The sequence below is a fragment of the Bos taurus genome, chromosome 2, assembly GCF_002263795.3.
Source record: "Bos taurus isolate L1 Dominette 01449 registration number 42190680 breed Hereford chromosome 2, ARS-UCD2.0, whole genome shotgun sequence".
Lineage (NCBI taxonomy): Eukaryota > Metazoa > Chordata > Mammalia > Artiodactyla > Bovidae > Bos > Bos taurus.
In genome coordinates, this window is record NC_037329.1 from 24,154,871 (window position 1) to 24,179,584 (window position 24,714).

Consider the following 24,714-nt stretch of genomic DNA (forward strand, 5'->3'; position numbering starts at 1 on the left):
TCAGGGCAAATAAGCGATTATTAATAATACACTGGGGGCTTCTCTGGTGGCTCAGTGGGTAAAGAATCCACCTGCCAATGCAGATGACGTGGGTTTGATCCCTAGATCAGGAAGATCCCCTGGAGAAGGAAATGGCAATCCACTCCAGGATTCTTGCCTGGGAAATCCCATGGACAGAGCAGCCTGGTGGGCTACAGTCCACAGGGCCACAAAGATTCTGACATGACTGAGCACGCACACACACACAATTACACACTGGAGCTATTATCTCTCATGCTGTTTACAATGCATTAGGCACCCCGAGTTCTTTAAGTAGACACTGTGACTACCACCCCTTGTACAAATGTGGATGCAGGTTCAGAGAGGACAAGTAACTTGTCCGATGCCACACAGCTGGTACATGATCAAACTGGGGTTGTGTCCCGCACTCCCTAAACTTGCTCTACACCACTACACTGAAAATCTCCTTTCTGCTTCATTGGCTAACATCACAAAAGCACTTTGATCGATCCATCTTTTTTTTTTTTTTTAAGTATTTTACAAGAGTTATAATTAAAGTCTAGAAAGTGCTTTGAGATCCACGCCACAGGGGCCCAAAGAATACTGCAGCCATTATGTGGATCTTGAAACCAGTCATCCTTTCTTGGCCTTCCCAACATTTCTTGAGACTTTCTTCCTGTCTCCTTGGAGAAACATGCTGTTACTAAACTCAGTCTCCAGTGACTATGAAACTCCTGCAACGCCTGAGCCTGAGGGTCTAGTTCTTACCTGACTTGGTAGGTTTTAAACAGGTGTGTCACTGACCAAGAACAAGAGCGCTCATGCAATAAAGAAACACCCAAAGCAGAACATGTTTTGTTCTCTTATGGCTCCTCTTATGGCTCAGAAACCTCCACTATCAACCAGGGGTGGAAAATGTGAAATCCTAGCACCAATTTCAACTATTTAACTGGAATGCCAACAACAGCAGTCAGATAGCAACACGGAGAAGGGTATGGGGAAGGAATTCTGGTTCCAGCCCTGGCATCAATTTTTGGAACAACCTTGGTTCAACACTTGCTTCTAATCTCCCAACAACAAAGACTGAAATAATCTCAAGGAAAAAGAATATAATTAGCACCCAATAAGACAAAATTATAACAGATACTAGCCTATATGGAGAATGGCCAAGAATTCCACTTCAACAGAAAATGATAAAAGTATAAACATATAACCAGGTTATTTTAAAAAATTAAATCATCAGATGCAAAGCAGTTTTTTAAGCTGACCAAGCAACTCATTACCAGTAAGACATCACTCAAGGAGTTATGATAAAAATGCTTTTGATAAAATGCTTTTATCTACTGTAGTAAGAACAGGAAGAATGAAAATCTCCCAGCAATCCTGTTCTTTCAGTTTCACAAAGCAGCTGCTTGTCCAAAGTGCCACTGGCTCACTTTCTGTGCTTCTGAATTGTCAGATACCTGACTTTCCAGTTGCCAAATCAAATCACGTTTGTCCTTCTAGTGAATTGTCCTTTCAAGAAACCAAGTCCAAGGACCTGTCTGAACTGGACCGTGAGCGCACCCTTCTATCCTTGACCTTCACACAGTACTCGGTACATAGGCATTTAGTGAATTTCTGGTAAATGAAATTTTATCATTATCATTGCATTTCATGATTTTAAATGCAAGTATGTTGTTACTATACAGTTTTTCTATGCCAGTAGACTAAGTGTATAGTCAGTGCTAACTCAAAAAAAAAAAAAAAAGATTCATTTCTTAAAGGCTGTTACCAAATAGCTCATTTGTGAAGGAAAAAGCGACATTTCCATTTCTACCAAGTTTCAGTCAAATACTTTTAATAAAAACCAAGAAAAGGTACATTTAACAAGCACACACCTGGTAGGTCAGCATATCCGTTTGAATGTTTCAATAGCTTAGGAAATCCAGATTTTTCAATGTTTTGAAAAGGAAACGAGTATGATCACATAGTTTATTTTTTAAATGAGATAACTAAAGCAACAGGCTTAGTTGCTGTGCCAGAGACCATTGGCTGGTACCCAGGGCCGGTTTTCCCCTTTTTCCATAGTAAAAGAATTTGTAGCTGGGCATAAGGCCACCCTGAAGAAAGACTACTCAGCCCAGCCTCCCTTCCCTGCTGGCCGTGCCGTGTAACTCGGTGCTGCTGACCAGGACTCTGACCTAGTGGCACACCACTGCCTCCAGGAGCTGTCTCTGAAAGTTCGGACATATGGGCCTCAGCTCTCTTCTTTGTCCCTCGGTCCATCCTGCCTAGAGTGCAGATGCTACCATCGTGGACTATGAGCTTGAGGCCTGGTGGGGCAGCAAGGAGAATGAGTCCTGGGGTCCCTGACACCTCAGACCAGCCACCCAGACTTTCATATCCAGGAGCAACAACAAAAACTACACAAAAGCAAAACCAAAATAAATTTTTCAGGTGACAAGAGGATTTAGAAACAAGATGCTGGGAACCACAACAAAAACACCATTTAAAGTGTACACATATGCTGGTAAGTTATTCATTACAGCACAATAAAGTATGATTCCATAAGGGAATCTTGATTCTTATCCCCCATGTTCTATTCTGAAGTAATCGCTTTATATTTGTTTATTTGTTTTTTCTGGTGATCTCTGAGGCAGGTTTCAGGGTTTGGCAATGCAACAAAAAAGATTAGGAAAAAGTATTAAAGCGTGGGTGGAAAGCTAGTTAATCTGAAGAGTGAAATTTAAGGTAAAAGATATTTGAAACTGGAATTGACTAGGTGGCCAAAGATTTAAAGCAGATTAAAAAAAAAAAGCATATTTCTCTCAAGACATGAATAGGTTGTATATTATTGCAGTGCATTTTTTATACATAGCAGGTATTTGTAAATGACGTTGAATTCTAGGTGAATCCTCAGTTCTGACAATCTGACAAACAGATCAAGCTGTAAATATGTTTTAAAATCAAATTATAAAGCTAGTTAAACCTTTCTAACAACTAGATTTAATGTTCATGAAGACATCTTATATTAAAACTCTACCTTTTCCATATTACATATGAAAATATTCATATTAAGTACAACTGGAGACTGGGAATCAGTCAAGATTCTTTGATACTTCAAAAGAAAAAAAATTGACTTCAGGAGAATTGGACTAATTTTCTTATCTAGATTTTAAGACTAGAATGCCAAAAACAAAAATACGAAAGAAATTAAAACTCCTTATTAAAGTGATCTATGAAAACATTGTTACTGGACATTGAAAGAACTTGAGGCCTTTCCTCCAGAAAACAAGGACTTGATTGTCAGGCTAATGCTATGTATTTGTTCTTATTAAAAAATCATTTCATTGAAAAGTGCATTAGTGATATGAACTTCTGGTCTAGTTGGGAGTTCTTCCATTTAAAAATGTGCTATTTGCATGGGGCTATTGGAATCTTTTTTCTGCCCCCCTCAGTTTCCCTTCCACTGGATAGGACTGAAGCTAGACTTTCCCCTTTTCATAAAGGAATAAAAAGTAAATACATTGTTTATAAATTGATGTTTAGTATTAGAGTGAAAGTTGAAATACTTCGAACACATTATAAGCCTAATCCTAGGCAACTTTGTAAAATACATCTCTATCTTCTGAACCTACGTTCACATTGCTTTTCAAGATATTTTAAGTTATGTTTTTTTCCTCTTTTCAGAGCTGCTTCTTTGAGGCTTTTCAAAAAAACTGAGGTGTAATTCATAAAGGGCTATATTTTTTTTGGTAAGACTTCTTTTAACTATTGCCGGATGTTTTGCTCTAGTCCTCCAAGAAGGGCCATTTTATTTTCAGAGTCACTTCTAAAATCACAGGGTCTTTAACCCTGGGGACTCTGGTGTCTGAGTGCTAATTCAGATTAAAGCTTGAGTAACCTCATTGCTTCTCACCCCATGATAATGGAAGAAATACTTTGCTGTAGTTTTAGACTAAAAAGTTGGGGAAGAGACTCCATTTTCTTTTTTGTACAAAAAAAAAAAACAAACAAGCTATTGTGCAGAGTTTTTCCTTGTTGACTTCAGCAGATGAATTGGACTGATAAGTGTTAATTCAGATTTAAGAAATCATCTGAATCTTGGTTTGAGTAGATTTGGGATCTACATGTAATATTAACTAGATCAGATAGCTTCTATATTTTCACGTGTATACACAGGCTTTCTCCACCCTTGTCAACATCCATTAGTTATTAAACTTGGTAAAATGGCATTGAAACATTACAACAATGTTCTGTTGTGCCAGTTTTACAAACTTTTACAGTGCAATACACATTGTTTTTCAGAGACAAACAAAAGGTTTATTTCTCAAGGTTCTTGCTGTTCATTTTAGCAGCATTTTATGGAGGATCTTTTACATACACTTTTAATAGATGGAAAACCAGACTGCAAATTCTTTATTCTTTTTAAGCAAACCATGTACCAGGTTTTTGGTACAAATTGTGTTAAGATGAGTTAAACTGCATTCTATTAACCCATATGAGTGTATTTCTGTGAGCACAGTTATGCTGAAATAAAGTTGTAAAAGGCAAAAAAAAGTGTACACATATATTTATAGAAGACAAGTTACACCGCTAAAACATTTACATTGTTTGCCACCTACTCCTGCATTTAAACATGGCATTTAAAAATATTTAGCAATCAGTATGGTGTGGAAACCAATTAGCAGCACAGATGGTACTGTAGCCCTGGAGCAACATCCCAGACTGCCTATCATATTAGGGCATTTCCCCATTAGTTGCTGAATTGTGGTGAAACACGGGAGAAGGGTGTCCTATGGGAAGACTGGCCAAGGCAGTGCCAAGGGACACTCAGGGGACGGCGGGGAAGCTTTTCTTTTAACCAACCAGAAGTGTTTTGATAGTTTAACAACTAGCCCTACTTCATGACAGCTCAGTCGGTAAAGAATCCGCTGCAATGCAGCAGAGCTGGGTTTGATCCCTGGGTCGAGAAGATCCCCTGGAGAAGGAAATGGCAACCCACTCCAGTATCCCTGCCTGGAGAATCCCATGGACAGAGGAGCCTAGTGGGCTACAGTCCATGGGGTTGCAAGAATCAGACACGACTTAGCAACTAAACCACCAGCACCACATCCACTAGCTGAACATCCGTCCTGCTTGCCCTGTTATTATCAGGAAAATATAGTACATGCTTATAGCAGATACCTCCAGCTAGCCCAGGCCTTGCCTGCCCGGTAACACACTGTTAAGTCAAAACCATAATCGGAAATGTGAGGGAGTTCCAAGAAGACCTAGTGGGTTCAAGTCCTGGCTGTATCGCCTATTAGCTGGGTGTCATCCGTACGGGTTATCTGTGAAATGCTCTTAAGATTTCTCATAGGGTGTTGCAAGGATCAAATGAAATGTTACATAACCTTTTAAACTCTAATGCAGTGATGAAGCACTGCATGTGCTCTTATCAGTATCCGGTCAACACACATTCTAACAAGCCATTCTAATTTTAACAAGCACTTTTTAACAAGCATAGGTCCAGGTGGGGCACAAATGCTGAAGCCATCAGGAATCCAACAGCTCGGGCTTAAGAGGGTCAGCTCTAGCTGTTGAAAAGATTCCAGCAAACCAACCAGCTGAGAAGCCTATAATATCAGATGGTAGGATATAGTTTGTGATAGAAAGTCATGGAGAGCAGTCACACCTCCAGAATTAGCCCTGATCACTGAAACAGGGCTGGGTAAGCCACTGCCGTAGGAACTGATCCTCTACCTAGGTGAAAAGAGGAAGGTATAAAATTCTTAACAGCAGCACTGCTTTTAAGAGCAAAAGATTAGAATATACTGGAATATCCAGATTGGTTCAGTGACTCATGGCTCATCCTTAAAAATGAACACCATGTAGACATTAAAACTACTGAAGAAATTCTTTACTTACATCAAACAAGCTCTAAAACACGCCAAGAAAAAAAGAAGATTCAGAAAAATACATGTGGCATGCTATCACATGTAAAAAAATATAAATCCTTTCACAGCTGTCTGCAAATTTATAAACAAATACAAACATATACAATAAGCTGGCAAAACAACAGTTGCCTCCAAGAAGAGCAGGACGACTAGAAACCAGAAGTGCAAGGGTGATTGTTTTAGTTTTCTTATCTTTGTACCACGTGACTGTATTACTATTCAAAGATCAATTTAAAATGTAATTTTAAAAATGATGTTGGTTGATGGACAATGGGTCATTAAAAGTCTTGCAGAGAAAATGACAGAGATAGATGATCATGGAAGTCAAAAATCAGTGCCCAGAAATCACGAAAAGGCAAACCTCATAATTGCATAAGACAAGCTCACACGTGCTGTCTTTCTGTAGGCAGCTGCAGGCAAGCAAGAGTCAGAGACTGACTTTCACGGCCCATTCCAGAGGCATGACAACACATCAATAGAGAAGCATATAGACCCAGACCTACTGTGTACCAGGCACCGTGCGGCCATCTGGGCGTTTCAATACAGTGCAAATTTATTGTAATGGACAGAGGTGGAAATATACCGAGGAGGGACACACAGTTTTTCGAGGCAGGAGCCCACAGTGTCTCCCTTTCTGCCGAGCAAAGTAATAAAGCTACCCCTTTCTACTCCTCCAAAAAAAGAAGAAAAAGAAATAATACTGAAGAGAAAAAATCCAACCAGCTGAGAGGGTGGATAAGCTTTCCACCGTGGTCAAGTGAGGTACAGAATAAAATGCAATGACATCAGAGAGGGGAACTCCCGCCTTGGCTGTAAAAGTCCAGGAAACTGACACATTCAGGGAGAAGTCTCAGCTATGAAGCAACAATACAAAACGCTAACCCCTCACATCTTTGGTTAGAACGGAATGAATGTGCCCCATTCAGGGGCATCTCGTACACAAGGCTTAAGTGCGGTGAGCACCTTTTATAAATAGCTGCAGGGTCCAGTAAAAGGCTTTGTCTTAGATGCTGTGGACACTGCCCGACCCCGCCCGCAGCAGTCACCTGTCTCAGGGAGGAGCGGGGGTGAGTCACAGCCTGAGTCAGCACCTCACCTTTCATTTAAAGCGAGGGGGTGGGGATCCACTGGGAGAACACACAATCACTTCTGCATGTTCAGCCGAAAGCCCAGGCTGGGCTCCTCACAGAGACAGGGCCATCTCAGGAACTCAGGGTGGCAACTCTTTTTGATAAGTACAGATTCTCAAAGAAATTTGGTAGAACTTGAACAGCTGAAGCTTCTTTCCAGTGACACTTTTATAAAAACAGACATACTGGCTAGATGGATCCCTGCTGGGCTGGGCAGGAGAAGCAGAAGACAGGGGTTCAAGTCAGGAGAGACCTCTGGACACAGGCAGAAGAGGGGTGGAGGGGCAGCTCTCTTAGGAGCTGGCTGTGTGACCGATGACAAATCCTAGGCCTCCAATTCTCCATCTATAAAAAAAAAGACGTGGGCTACCTTTCTAGATCACTCCCTGGGTTCCTTTCTAACTTCTGCAGGTGGTAAGTCATTTCAGTGGTAAAGAAATCCGCAAAAGCATTGCTGGGTTATGTGACTACTCTCTGTACAGCTGAAAACACCTATGGGTTTGCGTGTGGAGGTCAGATTTCTTTTTAAAGCACATTCTTGTTTTATTTTTGACAAATGACACGTCAGGCTCCACATTAAAGCTCTAAGCAAACAGATAAATCAGACCCAAGCCACCTTCAGAGGGCCCACAATTCAGAACAGTCAGTAAACTCCTATTTTGACAGCTCCCAAAGAGCTTACCAGAAATTTCATAATGAAAATATCATTAAGAACAAAGAAAGCCTATTAAATTCAACAGGCAATAGAGAAATTAATCATTATAAAACCAAAGAGAAAAAAGATAAAGCTGTTCCCAGGTATTAGATAACAGGGCTCTAGAGGAAGTGGGTCAGAGAAGGCGATGGCACCCCACTCCAGTACTCTTGCCTGGAAAATCCCATGAACAGAGGAGCCTGCTAGGCTGGAATCCATGGGATCTCCAAGAGTTGGACATGACTGAGCGACTTCACTTTCACTTTTCACTTTCATGCATTGGAGAAGGAAATGGCAACCCACTCCAGAGTTCTTGCCTGGAGAAGCCCAGGGACGGGGGAGCCTGGTGGGCTGCGGTCTATGGGGTCCCACAGAGTCGGACATGACTGAAATGACTTAGCAGCAGCAGCAGCAACAGAGGAAGTGGGTGGAGGTGGGAGGGTGGTATGAATAATGAAAAGTGCAGGACAAGCCAAAGTTGGCCCGACCAACAGGGTCAGTTGTCAGTCTACTCTGACATCCTGAACACACACTTCCTCCTGAGCATCAACCACAAATGTGCTACTGACACACCAAACCTCTGCTCCATCTGAAGTTGGTGTGCCACTAAAATTGGATTCATTTTAAAGCTACTAAGATTGCACTTAGAGAAGGCAATGGCAACCCACTCCAGTACTCTCGCCTGGAAAATCCCATGGACAAAGGAGCCTGGTAGGCTGTAGTCCATGGGGTCGCTAAGAGTAGACATGACTGAGCGACTTCACTTTCACTTTTCCTTTCATGCACTGGAGAAGGAAATGGCAACCCACTCCAGTGTTCTTCCCTGGAGAATCCCAGGGACGGGGGAGCCTGGTGGCTGTCATCTATGGGGTCGCACAGAGTCAGACACGACTGAAGCGACTTAGCAGCAGCAGCAGCAGCAAGATTGCACTCATTTCACTTGCTAGTAAAGTAATGCTCAAAATTCTCCAAGCCAGGCTTCAGCAATACGTGAACCATTAACATCCAGATGTTCAAGCTGGTTTTAGAAAAGGCAGAGGAACCAGAGATCAAATTGCCAACATCCACTGGATCATTGAAAAGCCAAGAGAGCTCCAGAAAAACATCTATTTCTGCTTTATTGACTATGCCAAAGCCTTTGACTGTGTGGATCACAATAAACTGTGGAAAATTCTTCAAGAGATGGGAATACCAGACCACCTGACTTGCCTCTTGAGAAACCTATATGCAGGTCAGGAAGCAACAGTTAGAACTGGACATGGAACAACAGACTGGTCCCAAATAGGAAAAGGAGTACGTCAAGGCTGTATACTGTCACCCTGCTTATTTAACTTTTATGCAGAGTACATCATGAGAAATACTGGACTGGAAGAAGCACGAGCTGGAATCAAGATTGCCGGGAGAAATAGCAATAACCTCAGATATGCAGATGACACCACCCTTATGGCAGAAAGTGAAGAGGAACTCAAAAGCCTCTTGATGAAAGTGAAAGAGAAGCGTGAAAAAGTTGGCTTAAAGCTCAGCATTCAGAAAACTAAGATCATGGCATCTGGTGCCATCACTTCATGTGAAATAGATGGGGAAACAGTGGAAACGGTGTCAGACTTTATTTCTTTGGGCTCCAAAATCACTGCAGATGGTGACTGCAGCCATGAAATTAAAAGACGCTTACTCCTTGGAAGGAAAGTTATGACAAACCTAGATAGCACATTCAAAAGCAGAGACATTACTTTGCCAACAAAGGTCTGTCTAGTCAAGGCTATGGTTTTTCCAATGGTCACGCATGGATGCGAGAGAGCTGGACTGTGAAGAAAGCTGAGCACCAAAGAATTGATGCTTTTGAACTGTGGTGTTGGAGACTCTTGAGAGTCCTTTGAACTGCAAGGAGATCCAACCAGTCCATTCTAAAGGAGATCAGTCCTGGGTGTTCTTTGGAAGGAAAGATGCTAAAGCTGAAACTCCAGTACTTTGGCCACCTCATGCAAAGAGTTGACTCATTGGAAAAGATTCTGATGCTGGGAGGGATTGGGGGCAGGAGGAAAAGGGGACGACAGAGGATGAGATGGCTGGATGGCATCACTGACTCGATGGACGTGAGTTTGAGTGAACTCCGGGAGTTGGTGATGGACAGGGAGGCCTGGCGTGCTGCAATTCATGGGGTCACAAAGAGTCGGACACGACTGAGCAACTGAACTGAACTGAATTGAAGAGGTAGTTAGGAAAAGTAGCAAGACAAAAGAAACAGCCAGGTTTGGGGTTTTTTTGTTTTTTTTAAATCAGATCAGATCAGATTGCTTGCTCCACAAATGGAGCAAGGGGCACAATGGTTGAAATCAATCAGGAGGCATCCTTTACCAGATTGGAAAACACATACTAAGCTCGGAGATGGAATTTTTAACACCATAAATTTGTTAAACTTTTAATTCCATTGCCACTAACCTTTGTTAGAATATCACATCAGATGATATAATTAAGCACAATTCTATGTTTAAGTAAGTTTGGTTTATCAATATTTGATGGTCTCATAACAGGGCCATCCTGATTTCTGAGTACTCTAGTAGTCTATGGGGTGCTAGGATTTCGCAACCATGTGGATATATTTAACTACTGGACACTTTAAAATGGTTAAGATGATAGATCTCATGTGTATTTCACCAGTTTTTTTATTTTTTTAAGTAGTAGTAGTATTAGTACTAGTACCAGGATATAAAGGATCATTCTAAAGAAACTGTCATCTTACTATTTTCCACAAGGCTTCCATGTACTTTCAAAGAACTTAACAAATGCCTTTTGGGTGCCATTTCTATTAGATTGGAACCAGAAATGGACAAGCCATCGGCCTTCCTCATAAGCTCACAAACCAGGAGGGATAATGTCCCTCCAACAGACATGAAGAGAGTATCTTCCACACGTACAGAATTTGGCCAGGCCATGAGAACAACTAAGATGCTATGCTGTCTTACGTGCAAACACCCACATCTACATCAGCTAACTAACGCTGGCCTGGAGAATTCGGAGACTCAGCTGGAAGAAGTGCTGTGGTTGTGTGGAGTGTCTCCAGTTAGCAGGTGGAAGGGCAACAGTGGCTGTGTATTTGCTATCGCTATACCAGGCCACTACGGGAGAAGAACATTTCAAACTGTCAGATACTGTTCTGTTAAGAGCAAGATCAGCCAGTACAGATTTAGTTCCAGGAATTGGCTACCAAGATGTTCACATGTATGGCATAGCACTGAGTGGACTGGGCATGGAGCAGGTAGGTTTCAGGACTCACACTGCCACTACCCAGCTGTCACTCAACTTTCCTGGGGATCAGTTGCACCTCTGTAGATAAAGGGTTGAGCCAGTCAGCCCGTCAATCATTTTCACGGAAGTCCTGAATGAGGGAGGAGATGACCGAGTTTGGGAGCACAGCCCAAGGTGACCACCAAAAGCTTGAACTGTCATTAAAAGTCTTATGCTTTATATTTAAAAACTTACTCATATTTCAACCTGCACTACACTGAGACAACTTTTTTATTTTAAGTAACTCACCACCACACCACCTCCAGAAGATGTTCCCTAATGAATCTGTGGCACACACCAGGACAAGGGTTCGAAGGTCCTGTGAGTCACACTCTTGCGTAACTGCAGAGATACTGTCTTTCCTTTCAGATTCAGAATTACCTCGTCACCTTTTTAGCCAATACCACTAATCTTGAAAGAAGACTGAAAATTGCCAGTACTTTAGAATCCCTGGTGCCATTCAGTTTTCTCCATCCCTTACAACTCAACAAGGCCACACATCATCCTTGTTCAACGCACACGGTGAACGCTGTGCTTGTTGAGGATGATCAGGAAGACCATTGATCGGGCAGGGAGTAGGGAACCGGAAGCCGCGCCCTGGCGCCCTGCGTGTCCACCTGGCACGCAGGACACACGGATGCCATGCTGTCTGAGATGGAACTAGGTGTGGGAGCTGCAGATACTCCCATATGAGAGACCTCCATCCAACACATAAAGTGAGTTTTGTAAGAGGCTAACAAAATATCCAGTTGGCCAGAAAGTTTGCTCAGGTTTTCCTATAACATCTGACAAAAAACCCAAATGAACTTTTTGGCCAACCCAATAAGCAGCTGTGGCTCTCTGGAGCTCAAATATGGCCTAAGAAACTGGAAATCCTTACAGAGTTTACCTTTGTTGTCATGTCCTCTTACTTCTTCCAAGCGCCCCTCTTTAAGGCAATGTGATAGTCCCCATCCATCTGTGAACTTCCCCCACCTCTGGGGGCAACTTAACCTTTGATCTGACCCCTAAAGGGTAAATTCCGATGTCTGCCAGACTGTAAAAACAGCTACAGAACTCCCCCATGTGAGGGGATCCTGACTACTACTTTACTTTAAGGCACTTGCGACAGTAAAGGCTGGTGTTTATTGGAAGTAATGAGCATGATGCTCAGGGCTTCCTACTAACTACGTTTCATCTTGACAATTCTATGAGGCAGTTTTCATTACTGCCTCAATTTCACTGATGAGGACAAGCAACTCGCCCAAGATCAAATCAACAGAGTGTGAAGCAGCTGAGATTCAAACCCTACATTCCTTTGCCTGTAGAACAAAGTTCTTACTCCTATAAGGCAAATGTCTCTACAGATGCTGAGTAACTTATGTTTGTTGTTGAGTCACTAAGTCATCTCCGACTCTTCTGCAACCCCATGGACTGTAGCCTGCCAGACTCCTCTGTCCATGGGATTTTCTAGGCAAGAATACTAGAGTAGGTTGCCATGCCCTCCTCCAGGGGATCTTCCCAACCCAGGGATCGAATTCCAGTCTCCCACATTGCAGGTGGATTCTTAATCATTGAGCCACTGTAATGATATATTATTATTTACTGAGAAATTAAAAGCAACCAAAAAAACACTCACAGTCTCCCACCATGATAACTACCCACCGACCTGCACGTGCGCCCCTTTACTCTGCGGTTGATGAGTTTCCGGTTCTCCAGTAACCAGGTAACCTTCCCCACAATGTGTCCCTCTCACCCACGCACAGACATCACACCATCAAGTCTCCCGACTCCTGTGTTCACCTCTCCCTTTCTGTTGAACTCTCCTTATCAACAAACCCCCTCACTGTCACTTCCTCCAATTATAAAATAAAATTCCCTCTTGATTCCTCCAGCTCTTGCTCTGCTCCCCTCTCCAGGACCTCCAATTCATCTTCTAGTCTCTCACCTGGTGTTGGAGAAGACTCTTGAGAGTCCCTTGGACTGCAAGGAGATCCAACCAGTCCATCCTAAAGGAAATTAGTCCTGAATATTCACTGGAAGGACTGATGCTGAAGCTGAAACTCAAATACTTTGGCAACCTGATGTGAAGAACTGACTCATCGGAAAAGACTTTGATGCTGGGAAAGATTGGGGGCAGGAGGAGAAGGGGATGACAGAGGATGAGATGGTTGGATGGTAACACCAACGTGATGGACATGAGTTTGAGTAAACTCTGGGAGTTGGTGATGGACAGGGAGGCCTGGCATGCTGCAGTCCATGGCATCGCAAAGAATCGGACACGACTGAGCAACTGAACTGAACTGAGTCTCTCACCAGCCCACACCAGGCACGGCTCCTGCTCCACTCCACAAGAGCTCTGATCAGGTCACCCATGGCCTCCATATTGCTGTGCCAGGGATCAAATCTCAGTGCTATTTGACACAACTGATTGATCACTCCCTCTCTAAACCACCTTCATCATGTGGCTTCCAGGACAGCACGTTGCCTAGTTCCCTACTTTGCTGGCCATTCCTCTTCATGCCTGGTGCTGGGTCCCACATCTCCACTCTCTATGACAGAATACCCTGCAGGTCTGTCCTTAGTCTCTAGCCTCTCCTCCTTGGTGATCTCATTCATTTGGTCCACAGCTCCGAATACAACCTAGAACTATGGCTCCACCGTCTGTATCTCCAATCCAAACCTTTCCATCCAAACTTCACACTCATTCAACTGCCTACTCAACAACTCCACTTGATATCTGGACATCTCAAAACTATGATCTCCAAAATTAAACTCCTGCTCTCCTCCTCAACTCTATTTTTATAGTCCACTCTAAACCACTGTATGATAACTTTATCCTTCTAGCTTTTCTCTCTTTAACTGGTCCATAGGAAATCCTATTCACTCTACTTTCAAAACATATCCAGAATGCATCCACTTCTCACTATCTTCCTACTACCTTGGGCCAAACCACTATCATCTCTTACCTATTATTTAAAAGGACTTTCATCATTAAGATCACTACATCTGTACTTGAGTGTTCCCAATAATGTAGTAGCTAGAGAAGGGCAGGACAACCCACTCCAGTATTCTTGCCTGGAAAATGCCATGGACAGACGAGCCTGGCGGGGCATAGTCCATGGGGTCACAAAGAGTCAGACAGGACTGAAGTGACTTAGCAACAGTAGCTAGTGAATCCATGCACAATCTAAGTCAGAACATGTCACACTCTTCTCAGCATCCTCCAATGGCTTCCCATCTCATTCAAGAGTAAAAACTAGCCTTCCAATGACCTATAAGGCTCTCCATAATCTGGCTCCAAGGAGACTACAGGCTTCTTTGCTGCTCCTGAACATGCTTCTGCCCAGGGCCTTTGCACCTGCTGTTCTCACTGCCAGAAATACTTTTCCCCCAGTACTGACATGGCTTGTGCCTGCTCCATGAAGTCTTCCTGGCTACCTGACAGCCAACCATTTCCTACTCCAGCTAAGCTGAGGGGATCCTCGTGTCTCAGGGCTCATCTCATAGGGTTATCCTGTGAGCAAGGGTCCCACGGATGCCCCTCCACACTCCCCAAACCCTTTCTCAGCCTTGGGCCCTATTACAGCCGTGGGCCCTTTCTGATACAAGGCTTAGAAAGTACTTTTCTTTCTAAACTGGCTGATCTGATATGGAATCTGAAAAGACTTTACTATGTGCTGGGCAGTCAAACACTTCTCCAGCTGGCCCCCGAAGTCCTCCCTTGAGGTTTGGACCATCTAATTCAGGGGCTTCTCCTTCAGTTCTCCCCAGGACTCTATCCTTGAGCATCTAGAAGATCCAACAGAGTCCATATCCACCTCCCTTTGCACTTGTGGGTTTCCATAAGACTCTTTATCACCAGTGAAAGCCAGCTCTCAACTTTCCTGAGTACTGTTCTAAGTTGGCCTGTGGGCCTACTCTCACTAGGCACCCCAAGGCCTCTGGATTCCTGAAGCCCAAACAACAGGTTTTCAACACTGCACATCTCCTCCAAGTATTTTAAATATCTTCTCCTCTCTATCTCCAATCTCTCTGGGCCTTGTAGAATTCTAAACATTTCCATTTCCCTTTGTACTCAAGGGACAGATGGAACTACATTGTCAGGAAGTGGGATGGAAGGGAGGGGTCATATCAGTGGGAAGGGAACCCAAGAAAAAAAAATTTTTTTTCACTTTCCTCAGGAGAGAGGGAATACAAAACTTCAAATTCCCTGTGCTACCCAGTGGGCCATTCACACTAAGGAACTATCATTCCACACATATACCACAGCTCCCATGGATGGGATCCTCCAGTTAACTTTACATCATGTTGCTTTATCAAGACCACAGAAGACTGACCCCTTGATCAATGGCAGTATACCCTGAAGACAAGGACTCTGATTCTGCAAACAGAAGAGGTTATTTGGTTCAGGAGACGACGTACAGTTCAGTGACATTCTACTCTCTGGGTCTGAAACATTTATTATCATGTGTATATCTCTCTCTCTTTTAGACACACACACATGATTAAAATAACCTCGGTACAAATGAATGTCCTTTTCAAAATGTAGAAACTGGAGCATCACTGATATCCCCAAGCAGAGCAAGCGCAGACCAAGGGTGAAGAGGCATCACCCTTGGTCTGTTTATTCTATGTATCACCAGTATGCCCCTTGCAAATTATACCAAGGTTTATTTTTATTTCTATACTCCCAAGCTTATAAAGCCTGTTTCTCTAAAAGGTTTTTCTCATATCTGAAAGGCTTTTCAAAAACAGTAATCTTCGGATTGTATGACATGCAAAACATATCCAGCTGGTTGGCAAATAAACATGCGAGCAGACAACCATGGCTTCATGTCCCTTGTTTTTGCCTTCTGCACTTTCTTTCATGGTACTTTCCCCATTCCAGCTAATTCAGAACAGTTGTCCTTACCACTTAATTGGTTTTCTAGACTTAAAAGTTTCCTACAGTTTTTTCGCCAATTTGGGATTAGATGAAGTGACAGCAGTACCCAACAGTAGAATCCAGCACGTGTAGACGTGGGTGTGTGGTGTGGGGAAGGGCAGCGGCTACAGTGTGGCCTAAGGAAGGCATCATTCTGCCAACACACCAACCATGCAACAGGTGAGCTGATTCAGAGTTGTCTCGCCCTGTTGAGTGAAATAGATAAGCCAGACAGCATCCATTTAGATGGTGATCATTCCACCCTGTTACTAGACTAACAGGGACCAGCACTGGTGAAGTTCGCAACTAGTTAACAATTAGCCTCTTAATTTAGTTCCAAGAAATCTGTGTGCAATTCTAAATACCAGCTTAATAAACAAAAATTTGCTAAAACATGACTTCCACACGTTGTCCATGCATCTCTCAACTTTAGGCAGCTTCATTATTGACAAATCAGATCCAGCTTTGCACAGGCTCCTTCCTATCATACATTAATGCCAAAAAAAGGACTAAGAAAAATAAATCATCACCAGCCCAGCCCTGGGCGGAGTGTACACTACCCGGCCTGCCAGGAATGGGAGTAGAGGGGTGTGACTTTCCAAGTCAAGAGGTCTGAGAAGATCTGGAAACCAGACATTTGGTATTCCTTATGAATAACTCCAGCCTGAATGTGCACAAGCCACCCTCTGTAGGTTCTCTACGCCCAAAGTCCCTGCCCGTCATTCCTGCACCAGTCTGCCCATTCGCCTCCACTGCTTGTGGAAACTCTGCTGGTGTTCATCTAACGCCATGGCTACCAAAAGACCACAAGCGATGGTTCTCCTGAGATGTACTTTCCCAACATGGTCACTGTAGAATGGAGGCAGAGGATGGACACTTGAATATCATCACAATCGATGCCCCAAAGAGACAGTACACCCACACAAACCAGGCAGCGTGGAGGCTGTGGACTGAGAACCAACTCGCCCAACATGTCATGGGCACTTCACCTCTGACTGTCTTGCTTTCCACATTTATTTAACATGCACAAAGTGCTTACTCTGAGTCAGGACTAGTCTAAGGTACAATTATCCTCATTTTACAGCTGAGGAAAGAGACCTAGGGGGATGAGGTATTGTGATTTATAATAATACACGTTTGGTTTTCATCTACTGTTCCCGGCACAGAGCTCCTAAAACCCTTGGAATTTGCCAAGCAAGGAGAGCGACAAAGGTGTCTTTGTTATGTTAATGAGGTGGCTCCGCCTGCACCTAAGGAGCGGGGGCACTTTATTAGGGGGTTGGAACTTTCAGCCACCCCCTCCTGACCTCCAGGGAGGAGGAAGGGCTGGAGGTTGAGTTCACTCCGCAATGGCTAATGTTTTAATCAATTGTGCCTAATTGATTTATCAAAGCCTCCATAAAAACTCAAAAGGATGGAGTTTGGAGAACTTTGGGGTTGGAAACCACAAGGAGATTTGGGGGGGCGGGGCATGCTGGAACAGAGCATGCAAACTCTAAACCCTTCCTCCATTCCTTGCCCTACGCATCTCTTCCACCTGGCTGTTCCTGAGTTATATCGTTGTATAATACACTGGTAATCTAGTAAAAAAAAAAAAAAAAGCTTCTCCAAGTTCTGTGAGCCACTACAGCAAATTAATCAAACCCAAGGTAGGAGAAGGCAATGGCAACCCACTCCAGTACTCTTGCCTGGAAAATCCCATGGACGGAGGAGCCTGGTAGGCTTCGGTCCATGGGGTCGCTGAGTCGGACACGACTGAGCGACTTCACTTTGACTTTTCACTTTCAAGCATTGGAGAAGGAAATGGCAACACACTCCAGTGTTCTTGCCTGGAGAATCCCAGGGACAGGGGAGCCTGGTGGGCTGCCGTCTATGGGGTCGCACAGAGTCAGACACGACTGAAGCGACTTGGCAGTAGCAGTAAGGCAGGGATCGTGGGAAATTCCAATGTATAGCCAGTCTGTCAGAAGCCCAGGGGACAACTTGGACTTGGCGTGGGCATCTGAAGTGGGGGAGGCAGTCATGTAGCACTGAGCCCTTAATCTGTGGGATCTGTTGCTATCTCCAGGGAGACTGACAGAACTGAGCTGACTGGTATCTGAGGATGGTTCGATGGTGTGTGGGGAAAACCCCTACACACTGGCATGGGGAGCAGAATGTTAAGTATTCTGCATAATGTACAGCAGGAAATGGTAGAGAAGGACTTGATCTCATCCACTGGGATCCAGACTCCAGCTCTAGAATCTGTTCTGATGCATTATATTATGTTCCTTCTGGGTAAAAATGGAAAGCTCATCTAGCTCAAACTTAGAGAATGTTATGAACAGATTCTCAGATCACACCTATAGAAACTGGTATAATAGATCTGGCCTGAGCTCAAACTTGGAGAAGGAAAATGGCAACCCACTCCAGTATTCTTTTTTTTTTTTTTTCCCACTCCAGTATTCTTGCCTGGAGAATCCCATGGACAGAGGAGCCTGAAAGGCTCAGTCCATGGGGTCACAAGAGTTGGACACGACTTAGTTAAGCCTCAAATTATATTTTTACAAAGAGATTCTCCAAGTTACCTTGATGACCAGCCAGGTTTGAGAACCCAGAAAGTTCCTTGTAGACAAAATCATTTGATTCTAAACTTGTACCCAAACACAGGAGGGGGCTGGCCCTGCTCCCAGGGCCCATTACTGTGGGGGCTCAACCTTGACCACTCTCTCAAAAGGCCGTTAGAACTCTGATTCTGACCCGTGGGCCACCTGGATCACCATTCTACATAAAGCTCTCACTGGAGGAGGTTGGCAGCTACCCCACCACTGCACTTAAAGAGCTACATGTATCCAAGACTCCCTTACTGACCATGAGTAACCAATACTTAGCCATCAATTCACACGTGCCCTCACATGCTTACTTCCATTTGACCCCCACACCCTTGTCAAGTAGCTTCAGGACCTTAGTCTACAGCCACCCTTCTCTATGTAGTCTTGATTTAACAACTAGCAGATCTCCGTACCCAGTGCAGTATAGGTCAGCCTGTATTTCTGGGGTTAAGTTATAAAGTGTGCCTTTAAGGCAAAAGTCAAGTGTAATTAAAAATCACTCATAAAAAGCCCTTAGCAGGGCCTTGGGCCCTTGAGAACTCAAAAAACCAAGAGTTAACCTCTTTGAGCAAAGGGTCAGATACGACTGAGCGACTAAACTGAACTGAACCTCTTTGATGTCTCTTTGCATTACCACTATAGCTCCCCTTTCCCTGGAGGCAGCAGAGAGCAATGTATACGCTAAGTTCCAGAAGCGCAGACCATTAAATAAAGGGATTTCTCCCTCTCTACCCTGAGCCAGAGAAGTTGATTGCACAAGTTAAACAGAGCAGATAGCTCTAACTCCATTTTATTTGCAAGGCATATTCAAGGTGCTATCAGGCAAAGAAATGAACATAAGACCCCTGCCCTCACATAACCTATTATCCACCTAGGCGGGATTAGACCATACTCTGAAAATGGCAGACAACAGTTAAATATTACATAATTAAATAATACAAAACCATCAGAGCTGTCAGGCACACGACAGTAAGGACTACAGACACTCAAAGGAAGAGGACGTGATGTAGTATGGATTGGGCTCAAAAGGCTTTCATGGAGAAAGGCAAACTGGTTCTTACAACATGATGATGTTCTTCAGGATGGACTGACTTGGAATTAACCAGCGTTCCAGGGAAAACTGACCCTGTCATCTAAGCACAGGATAGTATGTTCTATTATGCCTCCAGTATCTATCTTGAAAGTGCCAGGGCATTGCATTCACCTGTCACTCTGTCCTTAGGCTGAGTCAAGGTCTAAGGGAATCCATGCATCACAGTTCCAGTACTACTTGGTGACAAAGCTTAAATCCTGATATTACTGATAGCACCACCAACTCAATGGACATGAATTTGAGCAAATTCCAATAGTTTAGAACAGAGGAGCCTGGCGTGCTGTAGTGCATAGAGTCACAGAGTTGATAAGACTTAGAGCCATTGAACAACAACAACAATATTGTTATGCTAAAATAGGGAATTATACAACTAAGAACATAGTAACTGATTCTTTAAAATAATGTAAAGCTTTTTTACATGAGCATTTCACCTGACTTTCCTGATATTATTATTCATATCACAAAAATACTGACTTTTTTTTGTAAACCCTAAGTCATGACTTGGATGGACTCATGAGACCAGCCTGTGTTAAAATTAAACTTGTCTATTTCTGCTTTCTTGCAGAGTCCTAAGATCTCCTCTAAGTCTCCCAGCCCATTTTGGCTCTTTCTCCACTCTCAGGACTCAAGGTGACCGAGACAGTCCCTGGATGATGGCCCTGGGCCACAGGGCACTCTGAATGAATGCAAGGAAGTGAGTGCTTAGGTACACATCCTGGACGTAGTTCTGATCCCCAGCTGGCTCCTCACTGGGCTTTTTCAGAAGGGGAAGGAATGACAGGCAAAGAAGGAAGGACCCAGAAGCTGATCCAAGGCCAGGTGGAATAAGTGTCCATAGGAGGAGAGTCCAGGCACAGATATTTAAATAGACAGCCCTGACCCACGTGGGGAGTGGTTTAATAAATCAACCTAACACAGTACATTTCCAAAACTCATTTTCTCCAGGTCTGAAGGACACGTTTGACTTTTCCTTTTAGAGGTGAAATGAGCATGAGTCAGAAATGCCAAGTTCAAATCCAGATTCTGTTAAGATTCTGCTTAAGCACTCATGAGACTATAGACATTTCTTTAACTTTCAGATTTAGTTTCTTCATCTATAAAGTTTCTTCATCTAGCTGGACTAGACGATCTCTAGTTCAGTAAAATTGATTTTAAGAGCAAGAGCATCACAAGTGTGAGAAAAACCAAGAGTAAACATTATAGAGTCAAAACAGAAGCGCCAGTGGGGCTGGTCGGCCTTAGGAAGACAGTGGAGATCAGGAAGTTCCCAAAAAGAAAGTGTCAATTGGGATAAGCCCAGCATCACTCCCAGCATCGCAGATATAACTTAAAGATCTGTTCCTTCTGGATTCTGTCCTGCAATCACACAGACTCAGCTCCTCCCAGAAGAGTAAAAAGGGCTGACTCACAGGATGGACATACCCACAGATACCATCCCATACTTTCTACCTCATTGGGGGTGACTCAACCTTAGATCCTGACCTCAGTAACTCAGCCAAACTTCTTTAATATCTAGCCTAAAAAGCCCAGTGAAGTTTTATGATCACTATTTCAGTTTTACAGTCCCCAAAGTTTTAGGAATAGCCAGTGGCTCAGACATAAAGAATCTGCCTGCCAAGCAGGAGACATGGGTTTGATCCCTGGGTGAGGAAGATCCCCTGGAGAAGGAAATGGCAACCCACTCCAGTATTCTTGCCTAGAAAATCTTAAGGAAAGAGAAAGAGTCAGACACAACTTAGTAACTAAACAACAAACTGTTTTAAGGCTCTCAGATACAATATTATTCTGTTATAAAATCTTAGAGTTTAAGATATGAAATATTTAAACAGCATTGTAGAAAGTTTAACCCACAAAATTCTATGGTTTGTTCCCACAACACTGCATTCATCTGATATGCTCACACATCTTTGATATTTTACTTCTTCTGCCTCAATGAAATCTCTTGAGACATTTACTTTTGCTGTAAATCTAAGATTGATTAAAGTTAAAATGCTTTGAAAATGGGGTTCATAAAAGTGATTAAGTTTAACTTACCCAATGCCAATAAACCTTCGACTCTACTCTCTGGCAGAGTGAGACTCACAGGATGTTTAACACCTGCAGAGTCACAGGCACACGGGAGGAGTTCAGTTACTGCTTCTAAATGCATCACCATTAACAACTACCATTTAGTCAGCAAATACCCATGCCAGTCAGGAATTAGGCACTTTGCATGTTATCTCTTAATCCTCACAAGCCTACTGAGCAGTAATAGCTCCATTTTACAGATAAAAACACCAAGGCTCAAAGTAACAGCTGCAAAATACCAAGAAAGAATTTTGAGCTTAGGTCTCTCTCACCAGTGCCCTGAAAAACTCCCAATAAGTGCAGAGTTTAGGAAGCTGGCCCATAAACTGTGGGGTCTCATCCTCACTGGCTGTTGCTTTACACCCACATCCTTTACTGACAAAGGTGATAACGACTATGGGTATGGCCTGTGTGTACGGGTTCTCCTGGGTGAGGCCAGTGCTGCCAGATTACTTTACCAAAAGAAGGTGGGGGCGTGGCACCTGACATAAATCACAGCCCCCTAGAGTGGGCTATTGCCACACTCCCAGGTCCAGAGAAAGATACAGTTCCCTTAAAGTGGGCCACTCCTCTCTATCAGTCCCTAAGAAGAGCATTTCTAGAAGGTATCAGCCCCCAAACACAGGCTCCTTCTTACATACCTGCAGCAGGTCTAACAGCAGAGAAGCCCACCAGCAAGAACAAGTTTGAGCAAGCACACCGCTAACCTTGGTGACAACAGAGATCCTGGCTGAAACTACCTTTTGCAAGTCTCCACCCCCACAGATAACTTTCCGCCCTACTACTTCCCCTTCACAATGTTTGCTTGAACAAGTATTTCAAGGAAACCACCAGCTTCAGTAGAGGACTGGTGCAGAGAATGCCAAGGAGAATATATTCCCTCTGCTGGCCCGTGGTCATTTCTGCACTAACAAGTTCATTCTCCATATGGGTGAATGCTCATCTACACATTCAAGTACTCAGAGACACCATACATCATCCATTAACTGAGTTAACAGAAACCACCTTTCATTTCAAATTTATAGCATCACAATTATTTCTGCTGAGAAAAAATAGAGTATAAGCAGCTGCTCAGGCCTGCAGACCACCCCCCGGCCTTCCCGCCCCGTACTAATTTCTTTGCTTCACTGGTAGGTGTTATTAGAAAAATCTGACTTTAAGATTCAGGCACCTACAACCTTCACCAATTCCGAAGTTCTTAATTACTGAAATCAAGATTTTCCCTGTGGCCCTAAAACCCCATTCCCCTCTCATAAAGTCCTCTCCTCTGTAGCTGTACTTTGCATTCTTCGGTCTGTTGGTCCTGGAAGGACCTCAGCTCAACCAAAGGGCTGGGGGTGGGGGGTGCAGGACCTTTTGTGAGTTTATTTTTCGGTAGCCCAGATCAAGAATGCGGCCCCACAGCGATTAAAGCCACTAAGCTCCCAAATACCCTCTCCTGCCTAAACAGTTTGATCATGTGGGAACCAAACACTGTCTAAGAAAGAAAAGAAGCTACCAGTGCCGGTCTCCACTTTCTCCCTGGAGGAGCACCGCTGAGCCATGGTGTTAGGGGGGTCGGGGGTTGACACTTCCAGACTTCATTTGCAAAGCCCCCAACTTAGATCGGACATTTTGCTTTAACCCCTCGGCAGGGCCTCCCAGGGCTGGGGCCCACCGGGTCTCGGGTGGCGCCGGACGCTTTGTGGCTTGTGCGGGGTGGGGGTGGGGGGTCGGCCACACCACTAACAGGGTCTTGTTTTCTCAGCTGATCTAGTTCTGCGGAACAGGTGCTTGGTTGGTTCTATCTTTTTAAAAGCGGGGGAGGCGTGTAAAAGTCTCGCCTACCGGGGAACCCGCCCTTCGAGGAAAGCCCCCAGGACATGATGAAAGGTGGCTTTCCAACTTCTGCGAGGCGCGCGAGTCTGCTGGGGAGCCGGGTGTTCTCTGTGAGTTTGGGAAAGGCCTGGATCTCCCTAACGACCCTCTTAGTCATCTCACCGCAGCGAAAACAGCGACCCTCCTCCACCCCAAGTCACCCCTACCCGGCCAGCTCAATACACACGTGAAGCTCAGCAAAGCGTGCCACCTGCCGGGTTCCCAGCAAACATGCCCGGAGGGAAGGATCGCCGGAAAGCACTTTGTTTAAAAAAAAAAAAAAAGTAAACTCTCCCGGGTCCGAGGACAGCCCCGCCTGGCACCGGGGCCGCGGTGTGCAGAGTCGGCCCCCGGGTTCTCTTTCCGGGCTGAACTGGGGAAGGCGCCGCGCCAGGCGGGGCCGGAGGGGAGCGCGCGGAGCGCCGGGCCCCGCTCCCCCCGGAGCCTGCGGAGTGCCGGACCGGGCAGGGCCGGCCGGCGGGAACGCGGAGAGCCTTCGACCTGGTTCGCGCGTGGGCCGGGGCCCGGGTGGGGTGGACAGAGTCGGGAACTCACAGCCGCTTGTCCTCAGGCTGCAGCTGCCAGTGCATCGCCAGCGAGAAGCCGAAAAGGCTCCCGGAGTCCCCAGTTTTCTCGATCACATTGTCCTCGCGGGTGTCCAAGTTGAAGGCGGTGCCGAGCCGCGGCAGGAGCCCCACTGACAGGTAAAGCAGCCACAGCCGCCCCGCGGCCGCCATGGGCCGGCGCACCGGGAGGGGAGCGGGAAACTGCGCGGCCGCCCCGCGCTTCGGGCCGGATTCGGGGCTACAGCGCCGCTGCCGCCGCGGCCACCTCGGTCTCCTCTAGCCGCCGCGCCCGGCCCCACCCCCGGGACGAGTCGCTCTCTCCGCCCGGCCGCTCCCCCTCGCGGGCAGCTCCCGACCACTGAATGAGCCCGTTGTTCTCTGGAGACTCGCAGGCGTTTTATCAAGTGACGAGGACGCCGGCCCCGCCCCGGCCCTCCCCACCCCTTGGCCCCTCCTCGCGCGCCCGCCGCCGGCACCTTTGCGGCCCGCCCGGCTGCGGTGCGACCCAGAGCTGCCCCTCTGCGCCTCCCCCGCCACCCCCACACCTGGTGGGGAAGCCGCTGGGGAGACCCGCAGGCGAGTTGCGGGCCGGGCAGTCCCAGCC

At 45.0% G+C, this 24,714-nt stretch overlaps 1 protein-coding gene and 1 non-coding gene across 3 annotated transcripts in view; both read right to left on the bottom strand.

Moving 5' to 3' along the window:
• ITGA6 (integrin subunit alpha 6) overlaps positions 1 to 24,483 on the bottom strand; it is an 87,762-nt gene extending 63,279 nt beyond the window's left edge. The window contains exon 1 of one of the 2 annotated variants that reach the window (XM_005202341.5): positions 24,100 to 24,483. In XM_005202341.5, the coding sequence (XP_005202398.1) occupies positions 24,100 to 24,281 (182 nt within the window). In that variant the 5' untranslated portion in view covers positions 24,282 to 24,483. The remainder of the gene's footprint in view (positions 1 to 24,099) is intronic. The other variant, NM_001109981.2, reaches the window with a different exon arrangement.
• On the bottom strand, positions 1,332 to 1,407 carry MIR2352 (microRNA mir-2352). Its single transcript, NR_031078.1, has one exon. It is a non-coding gene; the product is annotated as a microRNA mir-2352 (primary transcript).
• Positions 24,484 to 24,714: the final 231 nt, after the last annotated feature.